Source organism: Ambystoma mexicanum, chromosome 10, assembly GCF_040938575.1.
Source record: "Ambystoma mexicanum isolate Mex_15411 chromosome 10, UKY_AmexF1_1, whole genome shotgun sequence".
Lineage (NCBI taxonomy): Eukaryota > Metazoa > Chordata > Amphibia > Caudata > Ambystomatidae > Ambystoma > Ambystoma mexicanum.
In genome coordinates, this window is record NC_090932.1 from 1481563227 (window position 1) to 1481585645 (window position 22419).

At 44.5% G+C, this 22419-nt stretch overlaps 1 protein-coding gene across 1 annotated transcript in view; it reads left to right on the forward strand.

Moving 5' to 3' along the window:
* The window catches only part of SETD1B (SET domain containing 1B, histone lysine methyltransferase), a 993120-nt gene that overhangs the window by 191486 nt on the left and 779215 nt on the right, over positions 1-22419 (forward strand). The window contains exon 6 of the mRNA XM_069619589.1: positions 5693-6907. Coding sequence (XP_069475690.1) covers positions 5693-6907 — 1215 coding nt within the window. The remainder of the gene's footprint in view (positions 1-5692; positions 6908-22419) is intronic.

Below are 22419 nucleotides of genomic sequence, written 5' to 3' on the forward strand. Positions count from 1 at the left end.
ATGCTGAGGGGCCTCAGGTTTAACACAGTTGTTGTGGTTAATGGTAAGCTTGTCGTGACACCTTCCACTCCCATTGTCATTATTGCTTTCCCAGAACGTGGCATGGGAAAATCTTGGCCTTTAAGGGTACTTCGAGAAGCTCTTGCGTCTGTCAGGTTGTGTTTGACACCCCTGAATTGTAGCTGGCAACTATGGGTTTGTCGTATCATCGAATTCAAAGATGGGGGCTATGATGCATTGTCCTGGGATCTTCTCATGCCAGTATGATAAGTCTTGAGTGTCCCACGCGATACGGGTTTTCTTGTGTTTTCTACTGACTTGTCTGGTGTTGTGACTGCCTTTGCATATTTGTACTAGGGGGCTCCATTCTGTGGTGGTGGATTTAGGGTACTAGGCCATCTGTTTGGTCTGGCTAGTCGACCCATATGTATTGGGACCTGTTATGTGGTGTAAACCTTTTGGGGCACTCTGCCTTCCATTGGCCAAATCCTTGACAGTAATGGCATTGGGAACCCTGTGGGGGTGATATGGCAGTATGCATGGGGCAACATTTCTTTGGAGTCTGCTAGGCCTCTCTCTCCCTACCCCTTGTGAAATAGGTGCTCCTGCAGAGGCCTGTCAAATTGGGCTAGTTGCAGGGTAAGTAGTTTCTGTTTTCTGATCTTTCTTTTCTGACTATAAACTGTACATATGTACCACTGCTGGCATGATTTCTGGTGCATTCTTACATTTCCAGTCAAAAACTGCCTTTTCTACAACGCTTATTTAATTGCGGGGAGGAGACGGCCAACAAAATGTTGTGTTATTAGTTTAGGTACTGCGTTAGTGACATCTTCAATATTAGTTTGATCTTCCATAGTAGTTTTTACTTTGGACAGAAAATCTTCTGGATGTTCCCCTTTGTCTTGTCTTAAGGAAACAACCTTTGACCAATCTGTTTCGGCCTCTCCTAGTTCTTCTATTACATCCAGTATCTTACCCATTTTAAGGGAAATGTCATGTCCAACCTCAGATCCGTTCCAGCAGCATTCCCCATTAATGGATCTTTAAAGTTTGGGGACCATTCCGCCTTTGTTCTTACCGGTTGTAGCTGATCTGGGGTAAGGATTTAAGTCTTTTTACCAAAAATGCGGTGGTAGGGCTAGGGCTATGGGAATCTATGATGTAATTGTAATGGATTATTTATAGCGTGCTTAATACCCAGATGTTTCGAAGCGCGGACCCTCGGATCGAACATGTATTGCTCCGCTTCGTCTTGCTTCCAAGATGAGCACGTTGCCCCATAGCTATCCTCTCGAGATGCTTTCTAGTTCCTTAACAAACTTTTTAGGATTGATACGTACTGGCAGAAATGCTTCCTGATCTGGTGTGGAGACTACGTGGTAAGCAACAGTGTGGAATCCCTCAGGTGCAGGAATTCTAGGGACAGGATACGCATGTGCTCCCATTCCCACCTCTTCAAGTGGGTGGGATGTTTTCCCATAAGGGTGGTGTACCTCCTAACCCATCATCTTTGCGTAATTCATCAGAAACATGTCCAGTAGATCTCTCAATCCCTTATTATTAGCGTCTTTACCAAACTGTGACTCGCTTTCCATAGGTCATATTGGAAACCATCTTAGTGTTTTAGGACTAATTCCCCCCCCCGCAACCCGCTTTCCTAATGAAGTCACTCAACTGTCGCATATTCATTGTGACAGAAGAATGGTCCCTAGACAGGCTTGCCAGATGATTCTGTATTATTTGCAGGAAAAAGGCAGTACTGGAAGAGTGAGGAGTAGTGGAGTCGGGTGATGCACGTCTGAGTGTGGGAATGGGGCAGAGAGGATTGTGGCTTATGTGGTGCTCACCGACCCCAAATTTAACTTCAATACGCAGATGATGCACGTTTATACCTCCAAAGTGAGCGCTTGTGCTCAAGATTCTCGTGCCTCAGAGTACCTTCCTTCCATTCAAGCATGTATGATGAGCACCAACCTGCAACTCAAACCTACAAAAGATTCATCTTACTGGGTCATTCAGCTATGCGGGATGTCGTTCAAGGTGAGGTTAATTGACATGCACCTTGATCGATTCCTCAACCCGGAAATCAGTTTTGTTGATAATCGCCAGTGACCTCTCCATCTGGCAACACACTACCAAAATAAAGACAAACTGCTATTAACCGCCATTCCCAAAACCCTTGCTCTCACAAGAGGTCTCCAGAACTAGGGTCCAAAGTGTAGTACTGCTCCCTTTTAGTGATCCCTACCCACAGACACCCCTCCGCCCCCCTTTACGGGCGGTCCAGCATGCCAGTGCATGCCTCATCACATGAAGAAATGTGACCACTCTGCCCTGTCCAAAGAGCGCTTCACTGGTTAATATCCCAGCCAGGATACTCATTAAAATAGCCTGTATCACAATTAAGGCAACTACTGCCTGAAACTCTCCCAAAATGTACTGGCTCATATGGCACGCACACCGCCGGGAGTTGGACCAGCACAAGGCTTTAGGCAAAACTGGTGCACAAAGTTCAAAAACAGGAAACCAACATTTTATTAACCTGTACCAGACTACTGGAACAGTATTCTAATCGCCATTAAGGGAGCCTCTGCGCGCTTGAAGTTGCAAAAGAGCCTTCAGACCCTGGTCTTCAAGGAGTATCTATCGAACACTTTGGACCCTCTGCTCCTCCTCGCAGGAGAAAATCACCACTATAGGCTTTGAAATTCCATATCCAAAGCCAGAAATTCCCATCTGAGGCTGGTTTACACTTTTGTTGTAATCCTAAACCAACATTGAACAGTGGTCCTTGTTAGGTTAGCACTATGTAAAGCCAACTATGAATTCAAACATATTACCCATGTACAGAAAAGTTCTCTCTTCCTCTGATCTACTTACTGTGGGTCTGTTTCATGTTATCTCAAGAATAGGTTTTATTAGCTAGTCTCTTCAAATCTACGCTTGCGTTCCTATCACTCTGATGCCAGGCCTTTTTCCAGATTTAGGAGATATGATCACAGACCTAAAAGGTCTTTCTTGATATCCATTGGGTCCCCTAATCAGTTTTGTAATTGCCTGTCTAATCGGACTTTACTTGGACTCAGACATCAGAAACTGATTTGAGAGGCATTTGGATCAAAGATTTGCAGAGGCTTCAAGTACCAGACTACCGTTTGACAATCTATATATTTGGCTAGCTCCCTTTCCTGAAAGTACAGTAACTGTTTGTAAGGGGTTTTCCTCATTTTCTTGTGTTGGATTCTCATATCTTTTTTTATTTTTATGAAAAAACTTTTCTCCTCATTTTGGTCAACTTATTTTTCATATTATTTATGTTTGCTTCCATTTCATTCTTGTATTCTCACATTTATTTTGAAAGATTAGCTGTATCCTTTCCCATGGAATCGCTTACATGTGATGCCTTTTTTCTCTGTTGCTCAGTTCTGGCGTATGTACATTTGTTATAACAACAAATTGCATACATCCAGCAGCATGCAAGCACATAATTATATTTTTATTGTAGCATAATACAGAATTTTCTAAGTACCACCCCTTGTCATGGAATACACTGACAGAGCAAATAACTCCCAACTGGTACTGGAGGAGGCAGGCTCATGCTGGGCAAACACCAGCAATGTTTTTCTAACATAGACCATGGGAAGCTGGAGAGCAGGTTCTGTCTGTCCTGCAGATGGATGGCAAAAAGCTCCCCATCAGAATAGAAACTGCACTTTACCGCCAACCTAAGGTAGAACATTTAAACGCAAGACCTGGAGAGACTTTCAAGCCGATATCTGCTCCCTTGTCCCCTCACCATGAACACTTAAGATGACCCATTGCTATCGCCCTTCTATGTTCAAATAAGTAACATCCAGTTGGTGAAAGAGGGAGGACTCTGCCTTTTTCTATATCAGCATAGATTTTACACGGTTGGCCCCAAAGGCAAGCGCCCTTATGTCTGAAGGTAGAGCATACAATCTCGGAAGAACCTGCTCTTAGAAAGGGGCTTCTGAATGTGGCAAACTCACGTTGGTGCTCAGAAACTGGAAAAATTAGTTGGAGTTTCAATATCTAGAGTGAGGGGCACAGGGAATTTCTGTAATTCGGGACGTTTTCAAGGTTCAGCCACTCAGAGAAGGCAGCACTTGGATGACCTCATTTATGTGTCTATAGATGCTTTGTCCCCTTCATTCCTAACAGCCTCAAAGAAGCGTGGGTCATGCCCCTCCTAAAAACAAAAACCTAGAGATCCCAACAACCCCACCAACTACAGGCCTATCACTGCTGTCCCTTACATCCTAAAGATCTCAGACAGAGTGGCCTATCTTCAAATCCAAAAACATCTGGAAGATAACCTTCTGGGCCTTAGACAATCAGGCTTTAGGCCAAGGAACGGAGCGGAAACAGCCCTTCTGGACCTTAAAATCCAGATGGACGAGGCAAAAGACAACGGAAAAATAGCCATGCTTCCGCTGCTTGACCTCTTGGCAGCTTTTGATCTCGTTGACCACCGGATCCTTACTGAACATCTTGCATATGCAGCTGCCTTTTCTAGCAAGGCGTCTGCTTGGGTTGAGTAAGGCTGGTAAGGTCTTCTTCGAGAAGCCCCCGCTGTGTTTCACCTGCTGGAGCACCAATAAGATAGTGATGCTTTGAGCATCCGACCGGAAGAGTTGGACATTTGGCACAGCATTGAGTAAGTTAAAGCTAGGGTGCTGCATAACGTTTTACACCCTAGGTAACACAAAGATGGACATGCAAAGCCTACAGTACCAGAAGGGTAAAGCTAAAAAACCGTGAAGGTCTGGGTTGGTTTACAGAACAATATGAATCGTTGCCCCTGGTGACTGAGTGCACTAATTGATATTAGTCCCTGTAATGTTGCAAAGTTATCTTTTCTGCTCCCCTAAAATGTTAGACAGTATGTTTGTATATGCCCGTTTGTCCTTTCTTTCTTCGTTGTCCCTTTCTTTATAGTAACCAAAGTGAATGAGACCCTAACCTATATCCATTTTCATTGAGTGCTAGTCGAATAGCCGGTTAGATGTTATGCTCACCAAACATGGTAGGAAATGTGTATATATATGCCTGTATGTATTTCCTTTTCCCCCGGTGTCCCTTTCTTTATAGTAACCAAAGTCATCAGACACTAACCTCCCCGTGTCCCTTTTTTTTATAGTAACCAAAGTGATTCGACACTAACCTATCTCCATTTTCATTGAGTGCAAGTTGAAGATTCGGTTATACTTTAAGTGTTTTCAAGTGCACAGAATAGCTACAGGGTGCAGTTCTCGATTTCCCACTAGAATAACCAGTGTGTCTTCCTGATGGCATGCCTAGTACATACCTGTAAACACCAAGAATGTGGGTGATGGATATTTGTACCCAAAGCCTTGCTGAAAGGCAATTATCTGAGGAGATTATACATTATGCTCCTGGAAAATTGGTGAGTCATCACCACCCAGGATCCAACTTCATTGATCATTTCTAAGTGTTACCCTATTAGGCACTGTGAAAAACGTGTTGCTCTGATTTTGTCTTCCCTTTCAAAATCGTGTATTTCTCCTTCTCAAAGAACCACTTGAGAAAAAACTTAGGTCGCCAACTATATATGTTAAATTATGCAATTGTGCACAATTATTAGAAATAATTTGCAATGTACTTAGCGCCATTTTATTCTAACGCCTTCTTTTTTTTACCCAACAAGTTGCTAGATCCTCTGAGACGACTGAAGGATGAGAACATTTCTGCTACTGGAGTTCTGGTAACCCCAAATAGCAGTACACCTTTTTCACATGATACAGCCTACTCCAGTTGTCGGCAAGACACCCCAAACTCTTACAGCCAGTCTACCCCACAGTCTCAAGGAACACCGCAAACTCCTCGCCTTGGCACTCCCCTTTCCCAGGATTCAAGTTACTCCAGTCGGCAAACAACACCTGCTTACCATTTCACCCAGGAGCCGGCATATAAACCCAGGAGGCATGAATCAAAGTTCACTGATGCTTACAATCGGAGGCAGGAGCATCATTATGCTCATAAAACCTCAGAGCCTTTGCTTACCACTTATAAACCACCACCGGAGCCAGGAAAGTATTCTCACCCTGCTTTACACTCCACTTCTCTTCCTTCTTCCTCCACCCATTCGGACTCTAGTGGCTACAAGTCTGCCTTCTCTCCTTACCAAGGATCAGCCATTTATTCCCACACTGAAGAAATTCAGTATCCACAAAGACCTCATGATCATGAGCACAGGCGGCCGCCCGCGCCGCCCCCACCACCACCACCTCCTCCTCCTCCTCCTCCTCCATTAGAGTCCTGTTCTGATGGCACGCCTACTCACATGGATTTTATACCAGTGAAGGAAAAATCAGAAGAGCTATCTTTTCCAGATTTGACTGCTCTTATTGAAAAAAGCTTGCCTTCCTTTGTACGAACTCCAGAAAGATGTGAGACTCCTGAAACCCCAACCATAGAGGCTGAAGTGCAGCATAACAGTTTGGACTCTAGGATTGAGATGCTTTTGAAGGAGCATAGGACAAAGCTGCCCTTTCCTGAGGACCATGACTCTGACAGTGAGCTCCGAATGGAAGGCAGCCCAATCTCTTCTTCCTCTTCTCAGCTGTCCCCAATCCCACCATTCAGCTCTCGACCTCATTTCAGGAGCATCACGCCATCGTCGCGACCCACCAGCACGGGGTTAGAGGACATAAGTCCTACCCCTTTGCCCGAGTCTGATGATGATGATGACGAGCCGTTTCCAGGAGCAGCCGATCTCTGTCAGATTTCAAGAGCCGTTTCTGAATCCAGTTTAACACCAGTAGACACACCAACCCTTTTAAATAGGACGTGTAGAGAAAATTCAGAATTTAAGGAATTGGAGCTGGGTGATCGGACGCCAACATCAGAAAAAATGGATGAGGTATGTTAAGGTTATTGAAGATTTATGTTAAGGTGTTGGGATTGATTTTCTGTTTTAGAAAAGAAATGTTGCATGCACAATAACATGTCTAAGGTTTACCTAAATGTGTTTTAGATCCCGACAGGATTTGATGACCGTAAATTGTCTTCCAACACTGTTTAGCAGTAATTCATGACAATACCTGCCCGTGAATGCGAACTAAAAGTTTTATAACACAAGTGCAAGTTGCATCAGAATTACATTAGTAAAATGTATGGGTATTTATCCCAAAAGCATCCACCTGCACTTCGCTTAGAGACTGTTCTTGCAACAGTACTATCTATCTTGTAGTTTAACAGGGCTTACATGAAAGAGGTGTTCTGGCCTTCGAAATAGTCCCTACGGATAGTTGATGGGAATCATCTTGAAGTTGTAGTTTTGCAGCTGGCAGCCTATGTTTGGTAATCCATTTTTAGCTTACTTAGCCTGTTTAAAAGGGGTAGTGAAAAATCTCCAGATAACTCTGTGAAAAGAATGCAATTCCGTATTCGCAGTCTGTTCAAGTGTATCTTGATTAGAAAAGAATTCTGAAGAAATGTAATTCTTAGGTGGAATAGGAGTGGGTCCCGGCCATGTCTAAACAATTAGTTGACGGTTTTAATATTGAACAATGTATTTGCAGTTGTGTTGCTTTAAGTTTGAAGCAAGTGGTGCAGAGGAATGATGTATCCCCTTCTTTCCAGCTCTACTGCACTAAACATGAGTTTGTTGTAACCAATACAAAGTGAAGTATGCAAAAGAATGCACTTTGCAGTGTAAATCAGTAGATAGCAATGATATGCGTGTGTAGAAGTTCTGCACTAAGGAGACATGGCGAGAGTGTTACAAGTAGTGTGCACGGATAGCAGAAGTGCTGGGCTAGGTAAGTGGAGAGGGAAGGGGGTCTCCAGAGGGAGAGAATGAGGGGCGAGAGAAGTGATCAGCAAGTGGCAATATGTTCTTTGAAAAGTAGGTTCTTCAGATCCTTGAAGTTGTTTATGGTGCTGGGGGCAGTTTTATTTATCTGCATTGGTAACTTCCAGAGACGGGGTTAATTGCAAGACAGGATAGGGCCTGTTCCCTGGATTTTTTTCCCCCCCTTTCCCAGTTTTTGGTTCCCAGTCTGGTGGTGGCGTGGCTTCTGCCCTTTCGGAGATGGTGAATTTATGTGCCAAGTAGGATGGTGTTTTGGTTGCGACTGTTTTGTAGGTGATTCATATGGTCTATACTGTAACGTGTGGCCAGTGCAGCTCCTAGAGGATGGTGTGGGGTAGTTGAATCTTCGTATTTCTGTGATGAGGCGTGCTGGGCGGCTTTACTAGGGGCCAAGGTGGCAGCTAGAACTCCTGCGAGTAGGGCATTTTCACTGTCCAGGGGGGAGATGGCCAGAGCTTGGACAACTGTTCTGATACTATGGGCAGGGATGAAAGGCTTCACTTTGTGGAGGAGTGCATGCTGGTGCCTTGCTGCGTGGGGCTTGTTGATGTGTGTTTTGAATGGGATGTGCTTGACATGCAGGCTTGAATGAGGGACAGTGTTTGAGTCAATTGAAGTTTTTGTTACAATTGATATTTAGGTACATGTCTGTGCCACCTGAGTATTGGTCTGTGTTGATGTTGGTGAGACGTTTCCTTACTCCCTTTACAGATGAAGATGCCCAAGATCAGAATGCAGCCCTGTGGCACGCTGAAGGTTACTGGGATATGTTGATGCCCAACTGTATGAGTTGCTCTTTTTGAACGGTATTGGGAAAACCACTGCAGGACTGTTCTTTTGAAGCCTGTGCACGTGGCAAGGATGTTGAGGAGGGCTTATTTGACAGTATTGAATGCAGCAGAGATATGAGTTAGGCAATACGTTGAAATTGTTTGTCTGTTAAGTAGAAACTTTATAGGGTTTTGTGAATGAACTATCTTGTGTTACTCTACAGCCCAGAAGATAAATGTTGACCATGTTTTTTAATTCAGAAAGATCTTCTTTAGAATTGAGGTACACTAATCTTGTCCAGACCATTCTGTTGTATGAAATGCATCAAAGTGTTTTTGAAATGTATCGTCTCATTAATCCATCTCTGAACAAATGAATCTGAGGGACATAGGGATCAGTTTGTGCTTTCCCAATTTGCATTTTTGAATGACAGAGCTTGGAAGCAAATCAGAATAAGTCGCCTCATCAATCTGTGTACATTTATTGCAATAGGTTTATACAAAACGTATGTGTGCGTTTGTGGAGAGGCAACGCCTTTGGCTATGAACATCCTATTAGACACAGGCTCATTGTACACTCCACTTGCAACAGCCTTTCCGAAGGCCTTTATGTAGCTAATTACATTATTGCAGGTGCCAGCGTGCTAGTTTGTGACTGAGAGTCCCATTCGAGGCCTTTTTGCCTGCATTGGGATGGGCAATAGGGCCAGGAATGACAAAAAAAGAAAAAAAAACAAAGGTTAAAAAAAAAATGTAACTCAAAGGTTAAAATAAAAAGTAACTCCTGTTGCTTGTAAGGCTGTGCGTCGAAGACCCCTTTGCTTTTCCACATTCTAGCAGTGCTGTGTAACTGAAGGTGAGGGACCTTGTGCCCAGTAGAAGGAGGAACTAGGCCCTGGGTGGGGGACATGGTGAGACGATGGGGGCCCACAGACAAGTACGCGCAGGATGAGGGAATGGAGAAGGCCCAGGGAAACAGGGTAAATGGCGAATGCTGGAATCTTTCCAACCAGCTGGATTTATGGCTATATGGGGCGAATATTACCCAGAAGCCGTGGATCCAGATTGGTTGACAAGAGTCGAACGTTCCACTGTGCATGAAAACTTGCTTTATTGATCAGTAAATAAGAATACTCTGTTTATGTAGAAGTCTAAAAAACGTGGGGAGATTAACTAGGAGATGGAGTGTTTCTTTTTCTCTACTCTTAATTAATCTTGCATGTATAACATGAATTAATTCCTTATTTCCTTTCCGGAATAATATACTCTTGGAATCACTTTCTGACTTGGATCATCTCTGTAAATTCACGAAAGGAAATGCTTCTTGTTTAATGACACCAGCTAGAACTGAGGCAGTAAAACATACAATGGAAGCTCCCAGTGTGAGGTAGCAACGTATTTGCACAATTAGATATAGACCAATGCAATAGGCTATCTAGACAAGGTATTTTTCAATACATTCTATCAGAAGTTCACCAGGCATGCCGTTTTCTTAACCCGCAAAGTGCAAACAGCAAAAGTAAACGTCCAGTTCATTCATTACAATTTTCTAAAGGTTGCTGTTTTATTTATTTTAATGTGATATAGTTTTAGTTTAAAACTTTACACATATAGAATAAATAATACTTACAGAACACAGAATTCATTTTTTCATACTCATTAAAATCACTATATCAGACAATCAGCAGTTGATCAGAATTAAAATCAAGTTCAAAATCATTACAGTACATATTCAATAAATAAAATATGTCAATAGTATTAAAACAGCAAAGCAGATTAGCAGCGTGTATAGTATAAATTAAAACAAATCATATCATACGCCCCTGTTTTAGGCCGGGGTACAGGTATGTGCATTTTCCTCTTGTGCCATAATTAAACAGTTGCTTTTAGCTCCTAATTTGAGTTTTGTTGAGTTAGTGTGGACTGTCAATTCTGGGGTATTATTGCCTTCTTCCGAACCAGTTTATTTGAATATCGCAGCTGGAGCTGATTTGTAGTTCTTTATAAGGGTAAGGGTAATTTGATTAAGATGATGTTCTGCTATTTTATTTAGGAATATACTGAAGAGGTTAGTTGTATAAACAATTACCTATCAGTAAAAACGAACACCTTGTTCTTGAGTGATGTGCATTAGGGCCCCACAAGAGGTTCTGATGGAAGGACTAAAAACATTAGTTACTGTGAAGTTTGGAACTGATTGCCATAACATGTTGCAATAATTAGATACTGGGCAAGGGGTAGCGGGTTACCTGAAGTGTCACAGTGAAAGGGTCCTGCTTTGCCACCCACCATGTTCAGTTTTTTTTATTTTATTTTTTATTTTTTTAGGAGTAACAGGATTTCAGTTGCTTCAGGGTGGTAGAAACCACAGTACAGGGGACGTGGGGGCATGTGTGCATAGCATCACAGTTAGGCGGATTAAGAGGATCAATAAAAGCTTTCCCCTTAGGTTTGAGCACAAGAGACCTGGAAAGACTGTCTTCCGTGTACTGGCACGATCTTGTCACACATGCCTATAGAACTGGCTGATGGAAATATTAAATTAGGCTGAAAGGGTTGTGCATGGCCATATTTTGATTGGGTGCATTCTGGGAAGAGCCTTGCCTGTGTGGTAAAAGCGGTCTACTCAAAACAAATGCGTCTATGCTTGCATGCTAGAAATTTTGCAAAAAAAGTAATGTGGGCAAGTACAAATGTGATTTTAAAACTATAAGAGAAACAACTTAAGCTAGTACAAACAGAAAAGTTCCAAACCAGTTCAAGGTAACTGGATTAGTGGTTAAGGCCAAGTCTCAGGAGGGGTGAACCTGGTAAGGGGTCCTCAATGAGTACACACATTGAAAAGTCAAGGAACACACTTTGACAAACGGCTATATGGCCATGATATTTATTTTTTAATTGTATCGCGCTCATGCACAAGCGTTTCAGAGCACGACGAGGTAGGAGAGTGGAACAAGGTAGGACAAAACAACGATCTTACTAGGATCAGTGACATTGAGAACACGCAAGTGCAAGGGAGAGGGGAGAAGTGAAAAGTGCTAAGCAAGGGATAAAACAACTGGTAGTGTAGCCAGCAGGGTGGCAAGTGCAGGGTCTACCGCGCAGACAAGGGGTGGCTGATAGGTGCAGGTAAGGGGACTGTAAGGTTACAGATACAGGGGTTACCAGGCGGCAGTGCGGGTGAGTGGATGGGTCGGCAGGGACCTGGGCCAGAGTTCAGAGGGTAACCAGGTGCAGGGTACCAAAGCAGACAGATCAGACAGAACAGCAGGCGACAGGAAGAGCGAAGGCAGAAGCAATCAGCAAGGTCTTGAGGTGCTTCCAGAACCGGAGGTGGTTCTCAAGTTTTAGAGTGGCAGGGAGGCTGTTCCAAAGGCAGGCACCAGCTGAAGAAAAAGATCTACCCCCAACTCGTTGCTTGGAGAAGCAACTGACCCTGAGGGGTATTTTGTATGTGTAAAGTATTTTGGAGGGTCTGGATTTCTGTGTCAATCTGCTGCAAGCTGTTGACCAATTCTTCAATTGTTAGGAGAATCAAATCTTGAGATAATTCAGTGTGCTGCTTTTTGATGATGTCCTTTCGTGGAGTAGGTTAGTGATGTTCTCTTTTAAGTGAGATAGAAATAAGGTTTTCTGCATTTATCTAGTGAGGTTCTATTTATTTTATTTTATAAAGAATGAATCAAGTTTGAAGGGTGATTTGACCACCGAAATGCGTTGAGACTATAATGTTGGATACCTAACCGAGATGTAAACCTTACAACACTAAGTGGAAATATAATTTTGAAAATGTAATACATTTATTTGCTCATTTGGAAAGAGCTCATGCATTGGAGTACATTGTTTCAAGTTTTTAAACAATTATCTACTATATTTAGGAATGTTTTCCTTTTATTGAATCTGCCAATTTTCTGTGTATGGCCGTGCATGCATGTTCTATTGTTGCAAATACTTATTGGATAGACTCCCTCTGAGAGTGCAGCATTGTTTACACAGATATGTTTATATAATCAGGGTGCAAAATGTGCACGCGCCACTAGGCATTGGCTAGTGATAATTTCCTCTTGGCATGTAAGAAAGCATGTGCTGTGTGTTGTGAGAAACCTGAATGTGTCTCCCTATCTAAACCTTGAGGATCTTTCATCCAGGTGGCCAGGACAAGGCCATAGCTATTGGATCCAGTTCCTTGGGGTGGACTGTGATGGAGGAGCGCCTGGATCACCTCATAAAGAGACTGTTCCTCTGAGCATTATGCTGAAGTGAATATCATGTGGCCATCTTGACCATACCGGGGATAGGATGAGCGGGGTGGGTTGGAGTTGCACCTGTTCCCCCATCAGGCTACGCTTTCCTAACTCTGACAAACTCCTGCAAACTGTATTCTGAAACAAATCTCCTTACACCGTCAACAATCTATGTTGGCAATATGCATTACAGCTGCTTTGCCCAATCAGCTCATTAGTTTGGGCTATTAGGTGTCATTGCAACACCTATAAACCAAAACTATTGCATTGGAGTAAAAATAGGGATACATGTCATAGGAAGAGGGACAAACAGATTTTAGGTGTTTGGTTATTTGCCCACCTGTTGACTGCCCAATGCCATGGTAATCTCTATGGCCATTCCCACCCATTTCCTGCCCCTACCCGCCAAAAACACTGCCTCATAGGAACTCTTTGAGCTCACTTTATTCAAGATTTACCATCAAATTTTGTACTCAAACTGCATACCAGTGGTTTTTCAAAGCCGTCTTCTCAGAATTAATGACTTTAGTTGTAAACGTCCTACTGGTGTAATAAAAATGTCTTTACCGGACCTGCCTTCTGACACTCGATTTATAAGCACTATGTGTGTACTTCAATGAACAAAAACAAGCATTGGCAAAGCCAACAGTTTTGGCTTGTATATATGTATTCGGCATTTGCCAGTCACCGCTATTCGATACCCATGTAATTGCACCATTTTGGACCTGCTACCATCGATAGCCAGTTTACCACTACGGCAGTGCCTAGCGTTTCCTGTGCCTACACAAAAGCCTAATCAGTTGGCATTGCCAATGCATGTTTTTAACTTGCAGCATATGGTGTGGTTGCCTCTAGTGGGGCATAATACTCCACTTTCCTGGTAAGACAACGGGCTGTAAAACCACTTCAGTGGTAATGGGTGGTGTACAAAAGCTTAATAACATAATGTTCCATAACATACCTCAATCGCACTCCCATGAAATAAACGCATGTTTTATCATGTGGATGGGTGATGGTATTACTTCAAGACTTCACGTTTTTCCCGTCACAAAAGACCGCTGTACAGATGAACTCACTAATGCATTAAAACCAAAAAACACTGGGGACCTAAATGTAAACCGGCTATGTGAACATGGGATTCATTTTTTTACACGTTGGGATTAAGAGAGGGTGTCTTTTTTTAAATTTTTTATTTTTATTTTTTAAAGTGAAAAACATATTTCGTTTGTGCAATACATTGTTTTGCCAACCAGATTGGTCCGTGATTTGGTTTAAGTCCTTTTACGCTTCTCTGCGAATCAAAAGTCTCTTAATCAGGCATTTTTGTAAACTTGCATAATGCCCTGAAGAAAACTAAAAACACTATTTATTTTTAATGGCACCAACTGAACTTTAAAGCATTGCTTGTTGGTTATGAGTGCGACAGAGCGTCCAAACTTTGCTTGCTTATGTGACCTTCTTGTGTGTGTATTGTGCTTGTCTGACGATTGCATTCTGAGCGAGAGATTTATTCTGGGATATACAGCCCTGTGTTGGAATTTGCAAAATCTGGGGGCGAATGTAACATGGGACATATCCACGAACCTATAGAGCCTGGCACGGTGCATGCCTGTGCTGATGTTGGTGATGAGTGGGACATAATGCATTCCTGTCTTGGTATTGAGTAATGCAGAGGAAAAGTTTGAACATCTTCACAGAATCAATCGAGTGCATTCTGTGAAATATAGTACTGTGGTCTTTGTGTAGTTTGTTTGGGTTACCTTTTCTTGACAAAACATTTTTTTTATTCTCTTTATTATATTTTTAACTAACAAGACACATTACATTCCAAATAGCATGGAAGAATATGCATCAGCAAACATTTCTCCATAGACAATACTACTATGCTGAATCATCCTGGGTCCTCTTGTACAATGGATAACAAATGAGATTTGTACGGGCCCCAAATATTCCTTGGTCTTGCTTTGTGATGTAAAGTGGTACAGTATTCTGCTTTGATAGCGTGGCAGTAAAGGATATTGGTCTTCCACTGATCACATAACTATTCTCCCTTTCGCTAATGCCAAAAGGAGACCCAATAAACGTCTTGTGTGCCTCGCACTGTCTTTCGTGTACACCAACAATGTTACTAGTGGGGACGGGACCACCCGCTCACCGAGTATGTGCCCTAAAGTATCAAACACTTGTTCCCAGTAATCTTGAATTTGTGGACACTGCCATGCTAGAAATAAAAAGGTGCCCGGTGAGAACGTATATCTCAAACATTCGACAAAACCTCAGGGAAAAATCTATGCAGAGCTGCAGGAGTATAATAGAACTGTTGCAAAAAAACCTGAAGTGTATTTATATAGATCTATTGTTAAGAGCTACTTTTTTAGTCAGCAAGAACACCACACATGTACGCAGAGAATCCCCCCACTTCCCACGTGCAGCATCACCCCATTCTACCCTTTTTTCTATAAGTTTGTCATATAGGCTCGAGACCAACTTAACATCACTCCCAGCTTTTATCAGGTCATGGAGAAGCCGTGCAACAGTCGGTGTGTTAGGGGAGGACGGGAGTAGCTCCCTTAAGGTAGCCTTGAGCCAAAAATACAGGAACAGATCTAGTGTAGTCGTACCACCCAGTTTAAATGAATCTACATTAAGAAACTGTCACTGAGGAAAGAGATCCTGACATCGGGAAATGCCCAGTTTACTTATGCATTGTATATATCCTTTCAAGGGGATTGGGTCTTCCTACGTATTCCATATTTATGACCGTAATCACCACAGCTGTGCTGCTTCAGAAAATCTTCCTGCGTCGATGACGTCGATACGCCGCCCTCGAGGACCTCCTCCGACGGCCGATGTCACTGGATGTTATAAGTAGGACGCACGATGCCGTCGCCTCAGTTCCGTTTTTTCCGCGAACGTGTTCGCTTCGGAGATCTCGGCGCGCCTCGACTCTGTTTCTGTTCTTTCTCGGTTCTTCGAACCTGTTAGTTTGTGAAGTTATCCTTCGTGATGTCTACCTCGTCTTCCACCCCGCGTCCCGGCTTTAAGAAGTGCGGGGACTGTGGGTCCAAGATGTCGGTGACGGACTCGCACGACGCCTGCCTCTGGTGCCTCGGGGAGGCCCATGACACGGATGATTGTGTCGACTGCCAGTCGCTTACGTCCAAAGCCTTGCGGGAGCGCAAGAAGAAACTGTCGGAAGGTAAGGTGTCCAAGCCACGGAAGTCGAGATCTGCGGGGCTTTCGACGGACGATTCGAGGGGCGACTCTCCACATCGTCGACGGAAGTCCAGTGGGTCTCGGTCCCGGAGTAGGTCCCCCACTCCTCTGCCTCTTCGAGGCACTCCCGGAAGCGCCGCCATCGGTCGCCTTCCCCGTCCTCATCCGAGGACTCCGCCCGTCGTCGGGTCGCTTATCCCACCAAGCATGCGACGCCGGAGGAATGGGCTTCCTTCGATAAGAAAATCCTAGCGATTCTCGAATCGCAGGGCACTGGTCCGTCCGTGCCTCCAAGTGGGGTCGGTTGTGATCGGTCGAGAGACACCGCTCGTACGCCTTCGGGCTCGGGTGGTCGGCACGATTCGCGGGAAAGGTCCCTCTCGGACAAGGGAATCGTTCTCGCCATGCCCGTTCCAGGTCCCGGTCCTCTATGCGCTCGAGACCGTGTGCACCTGTGGTGGCTTCGAGGAAGACATCGACGCCTGTGGCGCTGGGGTCATCGACGGACTCTTTCGAGGCTCCTCCTCCGAAGAAGTCATCGATGCCATCTGTAAGAGGATTCAATTCAACACTACAGCTAAGTCAATGCCTAGTCTGGGATACTGAATGGAAACCCTTATTGATATATCTTCATGTCCAGTTCATGCTTTCTGGATGACTACCCCTATATAACACCCCTCTCTTAGAATCCCCCTGACCCCACTGAGCCAAGAAGTAGGTTTGTTTTGCAAATTTAAAAGATTTATTTGAAAAAAATTAAACAATGTATAGATATATCACACTTTGATAATAAATTAATAATTGGATATCACACTTAATCTGATATGTAATCAATAATGGATAGTCTGAAGATGATGACTCTCCCAAGGTTTCTCTATGTCTTACAAAATGCCCCACTAAAGATCCCAGACTCCGACTTTAAGAGGGTTGATTCCCTCTTTCGGGAACTAATATGGGGGGGAGGTCAGCCGAGGATAGCGCTAACCACGCTCCAGAGATCGGTCTGGGAGGGTGGGATAGGAGCCCCACGCCTCCAAACATATTATTGGGCCACACAGTTGGCAGTGGTCAACGACCTGCTTCATGGAGACAGGGAGCTCCCCCACATCAAAGCCGAGATTGCGACCATGCACGATACCGAACCTTGGCAGCTACTATACCACACTACTCCGAGACCTCTCCCACCAACGACCACGGCTCATACCATCATGGTTTGGAAACAGGCACACAGATTCGTTGGGTGGGAAAACAGTGTAACGGTGGCACAACCCCTGTGGAGAAACTGTAACCTCCCTGAGATTAAGAAGCTTCAACCATGGCCCCGATGGGTAAGGGCTGGGATTCTGAGGGTTGGGGACATTCTTGGTGAGAGGGGGGTAGCATCGTTTGAAACTATCCAGCAAAAATTCCAACTCCCGGGCACTGAGCGATACCACTATGTACAACTGGCCCATGCCCTAAGAAACCATATACCTGCAGGCACCAGTATCCCGGAGTACACACCCATAGAACGTAACATACTACCAGCTCTCATCCCCTCCAAATGCACCTCCATCCTATACAACGCTATTACATCCTTCGCTACGCCAGAACTCACGACTTTGAAAGCTAAATGGGAGGTGGATGTAGGGGTGATAGACCCAGAGGACTGGATCCAAGTACTAATGCACCCGAGGGAGGTGGCCATTTCTTCCAGGATCCGGCTGGTTCAACTAAAAATCCTACACAGGGTTTATTACCCCAGAACGGTACTATATAGATGGGAGAGAGCCTTGAACCCAAACTGCCTCCGCTGTGGGGAGGAGGAGGGAACATTCTTTCACATCCTGTGGGCATGCCCCCAAATCCGCACCTTCTGGAGAGAGTGTTGTGCGGTACTGGGCAATGTTTTGGCGTGCCGTATACCACTAGACCCGAAGATTCTCATTTTGGGGGCTCCGGATGAGATTGAACTTACTAAATGGGGCAAATTGCTACTGAACACGGCAACGGGATTGATGAAGCGTAATATAGCGCAAAAATGGGGAGCCCCGGAGTCCCCAACGATGGAGCAATGGGCAACAGATATGAACATTTGTGCCACTATAGAGCACCGAGTATATACCGCCAGAGGATGCCCTACTAAGGCGAACAAAATATGGGGGAGGTGGGAAGAGGATGGACCTTAGAGCCGGCTGGGCTCGGCGGTGTGCTCTGAGGAGGATATGGTTTAATCGCACAAAACCAGGGGTAATGTCATGGGTGATTGTCAATTGATCTAACGAGATTTGAATTTGGGAAGAACATGCTAATCCACAAAAGCTGATGTTGTGTTCTTGTGAATGTAAAACAATAAAAAATGTTTTATCAAAAAAAAAATAATGGATAGTCTGGCACTAGCACACTTCTTTATAATCAATGATCAGTGGTTATAGGATGGATAAGATAGCAACAATACTTTATGGTTTCAAATGGATGCAAGGTGGAATGAAAATGCAGTACAGAAAATACTCAAAATGATTTCAACAAAACAATGTAATCACTTTTCTCTGGCAATTCCCTCCCCCCTTTTATGCAATGCAAGGAAATGGAAGGAAAGCACACAGTTCTCAGAAATGCAATCAAATGTAATTCAGTTCACCCCAGCAAGCTTAGATTACAGATCGGAGTTTTAAACACAGGCCCAAAATGCTTTTATATGTGCTGGCAATGAAGTGAAAAATATGCTAAAATGCTTTTAATTCCCCCTAGAGGTTCAGGGTGAGTGTTATCTAGTTAATATTAGTCCAGGCTCCCCCTAGCAATGATTCAGGAATGATTGGCAGGTTAAACAAATTTTTTTCTTTAACGGAAGGCAAGCAGCAGCAGATTTTTACACGTGAAGAAATTTGCAAATCGCGGTAAAATTCGCGGGTGCGCCGGGTGCGATTACAGAGGAACTACAAGGACTATCACTATCGTTTTGGGGTCCTAGGACAGCCTAGGATCTCAGCTTCCAGATGAAAGTCACTGCAAGTCTCTAGGACAAACGGTTACGGAGATATGAGCGATTAAATAAAGGTCGTTTTTCAGATTTGAAATTTTAAAGTTCAAAAAGACAAGTGACAGTTTGCAACTAGAAAATGACAGGTGACAGCTTTGCAAATGACAGGTGACAGTTAGGAGGCAGTTCTACTTAGATTAAAATAGATTGAATTATATTATTTTAACTAAGAGATTGGTTATGCACAGTTTGCTAGGTACTCACACTATATTCTTGAATTAAATGGACCTCGCCACGGATCTGGTCAGGTTTTAGACTGGACTCTGGTCTCTGCACTTCACAGTGATCTGGGTCAGCTCTCTCTGGTTCTGCTAACAGCGGTCTGGTCTGGGTCTCTGAAGGTGGATAGATTGAAGTCTCTATGTTAGCTCTCTGGAGGTTGATGGAGGTAAAGTATGGATTTTCCCGGCAGAGCGTCCCGCGGCAGATGGATTTGAAAAGTCCCTATCTGTCCTGCCTGTCTGCTTTTATGTGTTTTGAAAATGGGTGTGTGTGCAGCATCACTAGACCCTACCCCTCTCCACTTGTCATTGGCCACTTCATCCGCTTCCACTTGATTGGGGGAATGAAATGAAGTGTCATCATGATGAGGTCTGTTTATGATAAAGAGAACCCACCCCTGTCAACTTTACACACAATCTATATTTGCTCAAAAAACAAATTTGCACAGGTACACATTTGTTTAAAATTACATGCACCCTTCACATATCACAGGAGGTATCCCCTGTTCAAACTCTGCTCTTCCTGAGGGCTTGCATTCAGAAATGGCACATATTTCACTTTTTAACTGATTTTGCAATGTCGGACATTAACCCAAATTTACACACATGTGCGCAAGGAGTATGGGCATTAGTTGATGAAGTGTCAGATTTTTCACATGCACACATTTTGAGTAATATCCTCTTTTCCGCTAAAACCCCCCTGAACATACCACCGGGTCCTAACACGTCTTAAAATGTGGGCAGAAAAATCACAAGAATTATGGTGTCATTTAAATAATTTTCACAAGTCCGTACTATGAGTTATTCATCTTTTTAGAGTTATGTTCTGGCCCCAAAGGGGTGTGGTTTCCCCCCAGCACAAGGTTGAATTTCTGTTTTTTCCAGTTCTGCCAAGCCAGCTTGCTCTCACAGGCAGTGCCCCTCCCCTGTCCTTCCAGGAGGAAGCTGTTTTACGACATCTGCAATAAAACATTTGCCTGAGTCAGGACAGGGCTTTGTTCGGAGCTCCTGTATTCTGTGGGGGCTCCCCTTAATTCAATTATCAGAGAGATGGCATATCCTTAGTGTGGCCAGCAAAAGGCAGATAGGCCTGGGAACACAGCTGTGACTCAAGTTTCACTCCTGATGGGGGGTAGTTGCCAGGCAAAATTGGAATCTCTTTAAGCCAGTTTTTAGCTACATGTCATTTCTGTTCCCCAGTTTAAGTCAAGACAATGTTTACATATGCAGCTAGGATGCTGATTCTAAGTTTAAAACTATGACATTTAAACAATTGCAACCTATGTGACACTCAACAGTAGGTCACTCATTTCTTTTAAACATTTAGATTTTTAGTGTCTTTCAGTCCAAATTTACTTAAACTGCTGAAATCCACAGCTCAGCCAGTCTTGTTATAAACCTTCAAGTCATGTATCCACCTCTCAGTAAGTCTTTCTTTGGCTTGCCTTGGATTCATTTATTCAGTTTTACACAAAATCTGGTGTTTTTAAAAACGCCGGCTTTCTGATAGTGGTGAGTACTGGTACTGCACCCCTTTTTTTGGGATTTAAGAAAATGAATTCTCCACAGTTATGGGTTTGCTTTTGGCAATCAGCATTGCCATTCCCAATGGTTTCAGACTACTGTGTGGGTAGTCCAATGGTGGTTTTAGGCAGTGTCCTTCTGTGCCCATAACATCGGCAAAAATGAGTGGCAGCCTATTCTTCATGCATTTCCCTGTGCATTTTCTGGGAAGCTCTGGCCATCATGATGTTTTCCATGTCAGTACTGCACAGTTTTGAGGTAGGGCTTGGATGCGTGGATAAAAACATCCCACACATCGGCGCCCAAGCTGTGGAGGGCCACGCTCGGGGCTCCGCCCTCGAGGCCTGTGTCGACGCAGTCGATGCTGTGGGCACCGTGTTCGGCGTCAACGCTGATTCACTCGACGCCTTTCGAGGCTTTTTCGACGGGGCTACCCCGGGGCACGGTGGAACCCCCTAGAAAGGTTCTGGCCAAGGTCAAGCATGGCTTTGTTCCCCATTCTGTGCCCTCTTACCGCCATCTTGAGTACATTTCAGAGGTGGATGAGGGCTCTGATGATGGCATGGTTCCTGATACGGTGCCAGATGAGATTCTCTCGGGCCATAGCCAAATTGAGGACCTGCGTCAGTCCCTGCACGTCGACAGTGGCCTGGACATCTCTACGGAGGTGGAGTTTTGTAGGCCTGAGCCTGGCACTCATGCCGACTCCTCGTACCGGCGCCTTATGTCTAGGGTAAGCGAGTACTTGGGGTGGTCTGCTCCACCAGGGGATTTTCTTCAGGATGACCTTACGGATATCCTCGACCACGGTCCACCAACTGACCCGGTACTGCCGTTCCATATGGCTCTACATAGGAGGGTGGCGGCGGCTTGGACTGCTCCGGCGAGTCTCCAGGCAGTGGCCAAGTCTTTGCCGCGAAAATACCACCCAGCAGCGACCCCTGCTACTTGACCAAGCACCCCATTCCAGAGAGTTTGGTGGTGCAGGCGGCTATGGCCCCAGCAAAGCAGACGTCGTATCCTACCATCACTCCTGATGGGGACAACAAGCGTTTTAATGGTTGGGCGAAGAAAGTGTTTTCTTCAGGGGGTATGGCGCTTCAGGCGGCCAACTCCGTATATGCCTTGTCTCGTTTCACGCACACTCTGTGGAACTGTGTTTCCTTAGTGGCTGAACATATTCCCGAAGGGGACGAACGGGATGGTTTCCTTGCTATGGTCCAGGATGGCAAGGATGCCATGTGTGAGGCCGTTCAGTCAGGTTTGGACATGGCAGATTGCGTCAGCCGGTCCATGGCGGCGAGCACCGTAATACGCAGGTTTGCGTGGTTGCGGAAGTCAGGGTTTGCTCCTGATGTTCAGGCCCGGCTCCTCAACATGCCCTTTGACGGTGAACATCTTTTTGGCAGCAAGGCTGACGAGAGCCTTGAGAGGTTGCAGACCTCCAAAGCTGCAGCAAAGTCATTGGGCGCTGCAGTTCGACAACCTCTGCCTTTTCGTCCTAGGGGACAGCAATGGAGGGGAGGTGCCTTTCGTTATTACTCATCCCTTGGTAAAGCGA